This window comes from Pogona vitticeps, chromosome 7, assembly GCF_051106095.1.
Source record: "Pogona vitticeps strain Pit_001003342236 chromosome 7, PviZW2.1, whole genome shotgun sequence".
Classification (NCBI taxonomy): Eukaryota; Metazoa; Chordata; class Lepidosauria; order Squamata; family Agamidae; genus Pogona; species Pogona vitticeps.
This window is the reverse complement of record NC_135789.1, coordinates 16,671,238-16,679,684: the sequence shown is the minus strand read 5'-3', so window position 1 is coordinate 16,679,684 and position 8,447 is coordinate 16,671,238. Positions and strand designations below refer to the sequence as shown.

The window sequence follows — 8,447 nt, the reverse complement described above, 5'->3', positions numbered from 1 at the left end:
ACATCGTAAGAAACATGAAACAAGCAAAAGACAGAGGCAGGAGGAGGAGAGAAAGACAGGGCGTGAAATAGATCGATCCAAGAGCAGAAGCCAGGGTCTGTTGCAGGGCTGACTGCAAAGAGGATCATGGTTTCCAACCTTGGGGGGGGGGGATCCCCAGAGGTACTTGGACTACAACTCCCAGAAGGCTTCATTCCTAGGCATGCTTGCCAGGATTGCTGGGAGTTGCAGTCCAAGAACATCTGTGGATGCAAGTGCGGGAATCTCTGCCCTAGGGAAAAACCAAGAGACCATTGGTGCCTTGATTTCGGAGGAGCGCTCCTGGACTCTCGCCTCTTCTGCTCCAATTTCACAGGTGGTTTTTTTTTTTTTAAATGCCATACAAAAACTACCCCTATCACTCGATCGAGTCAGGAGGTGAGGCTGAGGAGTCTGACGCCAAGGGAGGCCCGAAAGGAAAAAACAAGAAATTGGGCCTTCTCGGCGGTGGCTCCTCGCCTCTGAAACAACCTTCCTCCTGAGATTCGCAAGGCCCCGTCGCTGGGTATTTTTAAGACGTCGATGTTTAAGCAGGCTTTCCCTCCAGATAACACTTAATTTTTCCTTCTTTAATCTATTTTTTATATTGCCATCTTGAAGAATATGTTTATTGTTTATTGTCTGTTGCTTACTGTTCATTGTTTATTGCTTATAGTATATTATTAATTTTTACTTTTTATTCATTATATATATATGTTACTGTATTTTACATGTCTGGAAGCCGCCTAGAGTGGTCATATTGACCAGATAGGCAGGGTATAAATAAAATAAATAAATAAAAACTCAAGCTAACAGTTTAAGATAAGTCGAGAGTTTGAATCCCCCCACTGGGCCTCCTTGACAAGGGGCTGGGCTGGATGACCTTGAGGGTCCCTTTTGGCTCGGTGGTTCTGAGAGGATGATCAAGGACGGCAGGGCCCCATCAACAAGGCAGCAGAGAAGGGACGCCAGAAAGCCAGGCCAAGCAGAAGAGGAAATGGAACCGAGGGAAGGAGGAAGCGGCTGACCTCGAAAGACAAAAAGGGTCAACCCTTGCAGAGAGGCGATGCCTTGACCCCCGGCTTAGCGGCACCATTGCCCGCAGGCCCTGTTTACAGCGGCCCCGGGGTCCCTAAAGCGCCCAGCTGTCGCCTCCGCCATTCGGCTTCGGGTGGAGAAAAGCAAGGACGCCATCGCCTTTTCCCGGGGAAGGAGGTAAGTCTGAACTTGGAAAAACGGCCACTTTTTTCAGACTACGAAGCTCACATTCCCCCACCAGAAGGCAAAGCTGTGGGAGGATCAAAGAGTTTTTTCGATTGCTCTCGATGGTAAGGCTTCGATGCTCAGAGTGAGCGCCCCTGTCGGAAAAGGTGGATCCACCTTTTCTCTGTGTGGGTTGTTGGTATCTCATTCTAGGTTTGTTAATGTTAAATGCTTTGAAGGCGTGGGTGGCTTTTAGCGTCGTCTGCGCCCACAGGAAATCAAACCACTTCTGCAGTTCTAGTATCCTGGAGAGATTGTTTTCATGCGCACGTGAAAAGAAATGGAAAAGTGAGTGGAGAACTAGGGAAATAAAAATGTTGAAGTTGATGCCTCTGTAAAACCGAAGCCTCTGTAAAATTCTGCCAATAAATACGGCCACGGGACAGCAAAGTCACTTCTAAAAAAGCAATAGTTACTGTGGCAGCATACTCAGACCCCATTATAGTTTCAGTTTCCAAGTGAACTACTTAACTGCTTCTCATTCAAAAGTAACTACACTCCTTTCTAGTTCTTCTGAAAAAGCAACCGAATGTTCAGGACATCCCATGTCCGTCATTCGGGGTAGGTACAGCGACAACGCTGGGTCATCCGTCCGGCGCCATGGCCGAAGGAGCTAAAAGTCGTGGCAAGGCGAAAAGATGGAGGCTTGCATTTCAGGCCTTCACAATAGAGCAATTCAGTCAACGGTGCCCGAAAAAGTTATTTTCTGGAGACCACAAAAGGATCCCCTCCAGTAGTGTGGCTCCTGGGGGGGTTTTTTTTTCCTGTTTTTCAACCAGGCAAGCCTCCTTAGCAAATTTCACTGTGCAAATATTTTTTTTTTAAAAACGGAGAACAAAAGAACATAAGCGAACAACATAAAGGCTAAAGGGCTGATTTCTGTACAAGCCATGGATCCGAGGGTGCAGACTGTGAGCAACGTGGAAAAAACACACACCCGTCTTTAAAGTTCCTTAACGATGGTTCAGTTCCGTTCTGAATATTTTTTCCTATCAATAGGGGAGTGAAGAAGTTATGGCCGACCCTCTCAAAAAAAAAAGTTATTTGATCTATATTTTGGTTCCTCGTTTTATCTGACCCAACGAGTTGGTTTTAATTTTACTTTAGATCTCTTATGACTACATTACAGTAGCCGTAAAGATAATAAATAAGAAATACTCAGGCTTTTTGCTACAGAAAAACTGAGAGAGCGAATTGACAAAATTATGGCACATTCATTCTTAACACAATCCTTCCAAGATCTGGCCACAAAAGCTTTTTTCTGGAAGCCGTGTTGCTCCAGTGATCCCAGTTGGGGAACTGGTTTGTTAGTTACTTTGCTGTTTGCTCACTGAGTTACAAAGTTAGCCTGGGACGTTTTCCAGTCCCCTGGTCCGCCTTCGCTTGAGCTGAAGCACATTTTTTGGGGGTGGTTTTGTTCTTGAGCCCATCAGATCTCGGAGACAACAGAAGAAGTGCTGTTTCATGCTCCCCCATCTCTTGATTCTTGCACACCCACCCGAAATTCGGGGCCCTCCCCTTTCTGTGCGTGCTCTCCATAGGCTGCTTCAGAGGTCGCCGCGGGCCGCGGTTGGTCTCCCGAGCTGTCAACCTCCTCTTTCTTCCCACCAACCTCAACTCCTGGCTGAATTTGAAACTTTATCTGGCTCGCTCTGAGTGTGTGTGTGTTTAAAAAGCATCAAGTTTCAACTCTGGACTCAGGCGGGTGGCTTTCTAGCAAAAGCCGGAGCTGCACCCAAAGATATCTCCTCAGTTGCTGAAAAAGAAAAGAATCTCTATCAAGCGATTGCACTGATTAATTTTTTAGTTGAAAGGGAGGGGGGGAAAGGGGGGGGGAGATTTCCCTGTACCACTTTTTTGGAGGGGAGGAGAGAGCCAAGGGTGCACAGAGGCTAAGAAATCAAGGAAGTTTTGCTGATAAGCGGGCCTTGGTCGGAAGGCCGCTCTCCACTGTGGCTGCAGGAAATCAGGTAAGAGATAAAACTCACAAGGAGAGGGAGATAAAAGGAGGAAAGATAAGGAGGGGGGAAAAGAAGAATAAAGGGGTAGACCACTCTCTTGATGGAAGTATGGTGCAAGAAATTTGCAGGAAGTCAAACTCTTAGCTGAAAGTTCATGCTCATTGTTCTCACTTGCCAAATTCAAAGGATGTAAGCAAAGAAAAATGTGCCTATCTAAGTTTTTTTCCCTCTCTGTTTGCTGTCATCTCTCCGCCTTCTGTAAACTTTGCTGCTGCTTCACTTTTTTATCGTGGGCAGAAACAGGGAAGGGATTACAGATGATACCAAAGATCTCATGTTTCCAGCGAACCCCTTTGGTAATAGCAGGAAAGGAAGGATGGTTTTCCAAGGTGGATAGGAGTGGAGAGAAGAGAGGACATCTGATAACACGCAGAGGGCCCCAAATTAAGTAACAGGGGCCAAGACTAGAGCCAATTTTAAGAGTCAAGGCCCAATGGGAGGAAGTCAGAGAGAGAGAGAGAGAGAGAGAGAGAGAGACCTCCTTCTATCAGGGAGGTTTCCAGAAATCAAACCTTCTGTGCTGTTCCGTCCCATAAGGGAGGACCTCTGAGCATGTGCAGAACGCCACTGCACATTTCTCTTCTACACCAGAGAGATCCCTAACAGACCATTCACCCAGTCAGAGAGCCCCTCCTAGCGGCAGTCTGTTGTTTTAAAGCCAAGGGCACGGGTTCTTCTGAGCATGGGCCGACGGCCCTCGTCTGGGATGAAAGCCAAGGCATCGAGAAAGACGTCCCCGCAGATCGGCCAGTCCAATTTATCAGCGTCTTTCCTCCTTAGGAACGGCCCCGGCTATTTTCAACACCCTCCAGCTGGTTTGGGGAATATAGCCTCCCAAAATACTCCCCAGGCAGCATGGGAGTTGTAATCCCACACAGCTGGACTGAAGCCAGTGGGTGAAAGGAGGAAACGAGGAAGCTGCTGCTTTTAAAAACATCCATGTGCCTACAAAATGGACCGAAAGCAAAGCGTGTGAGCATAGATCTTCTCTTTTTAAGGGTCTGGCGCATAAAGTAGAGGATTCACTTGTTAAGCAAGCTTTATTATTAGCCTTTTCTCTTCCAAGGGTTTATTTAATCGTTCCCAAGGATGGAGCGTGACTGCTTCCTTCTGGTCCTTCTTTCTGCCTGGCCAGGGGTTACCACAAAATCCAGGGGCCCGGAGGCTTCCTAAGCAGTACCTTCCCTTCTTGACACCATGCAGGTCTACTTGGGTGTAAGAAACCCTGCCTCCCATTCCACGTTGTGGTCCACCGTGGGGATGCCCAGTTCTGGTCCTGAGGCTTAACCCGACTGCAAATTGGCTCCAAATTCCCAGTAAGGTTTCCTTCTGGCTTAATTGCGGATGAGCGCAGCCGTTCTGAAACACTCTGTACATGCTTAAGAGACCCTCTGGCCTTTGTTCTATGACACCTTGCCCGGCTTGGGCCCTGGTGCAGGAAGCCGTTTTCTGGGAGGCAGGCAGCAGGAAATACTGAAGTTGGGTTTTTATCGTGTGCGCGGGGAGTCATGTTTACAAAAAAAAAAAAAAAAAAGGTCTGCATCAAGAAAGGGTAATTCTGTGCCAGAGAATTAAGATTTTTCTTGGGACAAAAATGTGTCCTTTTAGAGAAAGACCTGCACACGGCTGTCGTGGTAGTGACAGGCTAGGTGGGAAACCATGATCTCCGGGTAAAAAACCCTGAAAGTAATCTCAAGGCGTCTCTTGTTTCTATTCTCCTGGCTGATCAGTGAATTATTGAAGCGTTTTTTGTGAGGGCTGATGAAAAATTCATCCCGTTCACCGGACTGCGATATGCGAGCACCGTTTAGGGTTGCAAAGGACAAGGGCTGTGGGTTGCGCCTGTAAATTGAGCCAGAAAGGCCACTTGTAGAAAACCAGGGTTGTGGCTGTCGGACCCGGATGCGAGACAGCAAAAACAGTTATATTCACTGTCCCTCTTCTGGAATTATTCGTGTGAACAATGTACGAGAGCTGGCTTGATCACTCAGTGGTTTAGGTCTCTGGCTGCAGAGCCTGAGGTTGGGAGTTTGAATCCCCCACTGGGTGCCTCCTGGGAGGAGAACCGGCCTGGGTGGCCTTGGGCAAAAGCTGCACAGTCCTGGGGATTCCCTCTCCCCTCCCACCCCCCGCAAAGAAGGGAAAGAGAAAACACTACCTAGAAAACCCAGGGAAGTATCACCGTAAGTCAGAACTGGTCACTCTGGGACTCAGAATATAAACGTTGCAAAATTACTTTTCTGGTATAAGGAGTAACACCCAAAAGTTACTTAAATGTAATGGGTAAAACTGATTTGTTTCCAAAAAAAAAAAAAAAAAGGACCTCTGAAGGTGAAAAATTTCCCGTTTATCTCCTCTTATCAGCTTTGTGAAGAGCAGGCGTTTTGCAAAGTGAACGGCTCTCGACTGCCCATCATAGATCAAACCACCCTCAAGCCGTTTGCCTTACAGCGCAGACAACTTTACCACAAAACTGAAAAGGGAAAAGCAGAAGAAAGCAGAGGCGGTGGGGGATGAGGGCAGATGATGCCAGGCGATGAAGAAAAATCCCCCAGGGTTTGAACCCCAAGAGCTCTGGTTTCGCAGAGCTAGCCAAGAACACAGGAGCAGAGAGAGGGTTTTTTTTTTTGTACAGCACAACGGGAACCCTGTCATCCTGTTCACACCGAGCGACCCTCCGCTCTCCCTTTTTCATACTGAAATCCCAATAGCTTTTGTCTCCCATTTGACCTCTGCTTGGCGGCTCATCTCACCTACAATCAAGGCCGTTCAAGAGATACGGAGGAGACCAAAGCAAGCCCTGGGCCCACGAGGATGGGGAGAGATAACCCATCAGAAAGGAGAAGACTTTGCAAAGACAAAAAAACAAAACAAAAAACCACACCTCCAAGCCAGACCGTCACTCTCACCCATGGGCAAAACTTATCATTCCCCACTGCTATCAGAAAGCGCCAAACCACAGGCTGGGGAGATTAAGAACAGGCGCCCATGCACCGTCCTTATCTTTTCCCTTCTTTGAGTTTCTTGCCCATCGGGCTCTCTCTCTCTCTCTGTGCATGTGACTTCTTTGATTCTGATGTGATCGCCTAACATCATCAACGAGTATTAGAGGATAACAGGTTATTTTTTTCCCCTTCTCATAACCAAAAGTTTTAAAAAAATGGAGCAATGGGTCGTTACTGGAATTAGGAGCCTGGGAGGAAGTGGGGAGTGCAGCTCTTTTGAGGGTTTTTTTTTGGGGGGGGGAGGAGTATGTCCGATCTCACAGCTCAGCGGTTGGGGTCTCTGGGCCGGTGGTGACAGAGGTTGGGAGTTCGATTCCCCTGCTGAGCCTCGTCAAGAAGGGCTGGAACCCATGATCCAGTGCCCCCCCCTTCCCGTTCTGCTACTCTACAAAAAACTCATGCTTTGTTTTATGTGTGTGTGTCAAAGTATACAGATCTTACAAATACACACATTAAAAAGGCTTTCCGTGATTTTGTCTTAGGAGAGCTCCTTCCGCCAGCTCCCAGCCTTATTTATCTTCTTTGGTTCTTAAAAATTAAAATGTGGACATGTTCCGTCGTGCACGGAGGTGGCGTGATAGTGCTTAAGTCACTGACATACTTTCACCCCTACTGAACACACGCAATCCTGATTTTGTGCTGTGCCCTAAGGAGGCAACGGCTGCCTAAGTGACTCGTCCTCAACGAACCGATTTCCTCAACAAACTGGAAGCCCCATTTCAGGAAAAAGTCCTAAAAGTTTGCGCACAATGCAAGAATTAAGGAACAGCTAGTCCCCAATCAGAGCAGACCTGCTGAATCCACAATGGAGGCACTGACCAACCATTTAGCCGTGGACTCGACAGGTCTACTTCCTTGGCACTAGCAACTAGGATGTTTGGAAGACAAGAATCACCAGGGGGTGGGTGCTTAGCCTGTGTGAAAGTGGTTGAAGGCCCAGTAGACTGCAGGGCAAGACATGGGTTCAACAGGTCACCCAAGGGTTTTTACAATAAAACCCAAGGACTTCTAGAAACGAACGTCGGGCCAAAGAGAAGGCATCATCAGCCTGTTCCCCTTGTTTTTTTTTCCTCAGGGAAGATGGATACCTTCAGCACCAAGAACCTCGCCCTCCAAGCCCAGAAAAAGCTGCTCAGCAAGATGGCCTCCAAGAGCACGGCAAGCATCTTCATCGATGACACCAGCAGCGAGATCCTCGACGAACTTTACCGAGTCACCAAGGAGTTCACCCGCAACCGCAAGGAAGCCCAGAAGATCGTCAAGAACCTAGTCAAAGTCGTCACGAAGCTGGGGGTCCTCTTCCGCAATGGACAGTTCAATGCGGAAGAGCTGGCCCTCATGGAACGCTTCCGGAAGAAGGTCCACACCCTAGCCATGACCGCCGTCAGCTTCCACCAGATAGACTTCACCTTCGACCGCCGGGTCCTGTCCAATATACTCAACGAGTGCCGGGAGCTGCTGCATCAGGCGGTCAACACCCACCTGACGGTCAAGTCTCATTCCAGGATCAACCACGTCTTCAACCACTTTGCTGACTATGAGTTCCTGTCCGCTCTTTACTCGTCTTCCGAACCGTACTGCACTCACCTGCAGAGGATCTGCGAAGGGCTGAACCGGATGCTGGACGAAGGGAACCTCTGAACGTTGGATCCTCTCCGCATCGGTCCCCCCACTTCCGTGGACAGAACGCCCAAAAGGACCAAATGTTCACTTGGGAAAGCGTCTCGACTCCGGAGCTCTCCCTTCTTAGAACGTCCCAAAGACGTTTCTTTCGTTGTGGCGATGCTCAAGAACTGGGTTTATTATTCCTTGTTCTCGAACATTCCAAGTAGCAATTTGGGATGAAAACTGCACCACCTTGAACACATCTGACCATGTGTGGTTTTGGAAGCTAAAAGCTTTTAGAGGTAGCGGTCGTGGGTCCAACTCCCCGGAGAAACCCAACTGGCAGCCCAGTGTCAACAAGAATGACACAAACCAGTATCTGGCTCAAGAGAAGGCAACTCCCTATAGCCCACTCCTCTCCCTTCCTTTCTTAGATAAATTGGTTCTTTTGATCAGGGGTCCCCAACCTTTTTCACCCCACGGACCGGTTGGGAAGGCGGGGGAACCTCCGCGCTCGTGCACATGCGCAAAACGG

General features: G+C 48.4%; 1 protein-coding gene across 3 annotated transcripts; it reads left to right on the top strand.

Annotated features, from left to right (window-relative positions):
• Positions 1–1,102: 1,102 nt before the first annotated feature.
• Positions 1,103–8,230, top strand: TNFAIP8L1 (TNF alpha induced protein 8 like 1). Of its 3 annotated transcripts, none has more exons than XM_020794220.3 (2): positions 1,103–1,233; positions 7,383–8,230. In XM_020794220.3, the coding sequence occupies exon 2, from the start codon at positions 7,388–7,390 to the stop codon at positions 7,946–7,948; it is 561 nt and encodes a 186-aa protein (XP_020649879.3). In that variant the 5' UTR covers positions 1,103–1,233; positions 7,383–7,387; the 3' UTR covers positions 7,949–8,230. The 3 variants fall into 3 exon arrangements, with proteins under 3 accessions (XP_020649879.3, XP_020649878.3, XP_078234977.1); XM_020794219.3 differs by lacking the exon at positions 1,103–1,233 and adding an exon at positions 3,116–3,251; XM_078378851.1 differs by lacking the exon at positions 1,103–1,233 and adding an exon at positions 6,279–6,421.
• The last annotated feature ends 217 nt before the right edge of the window (positions 8,231–8,447 follow it).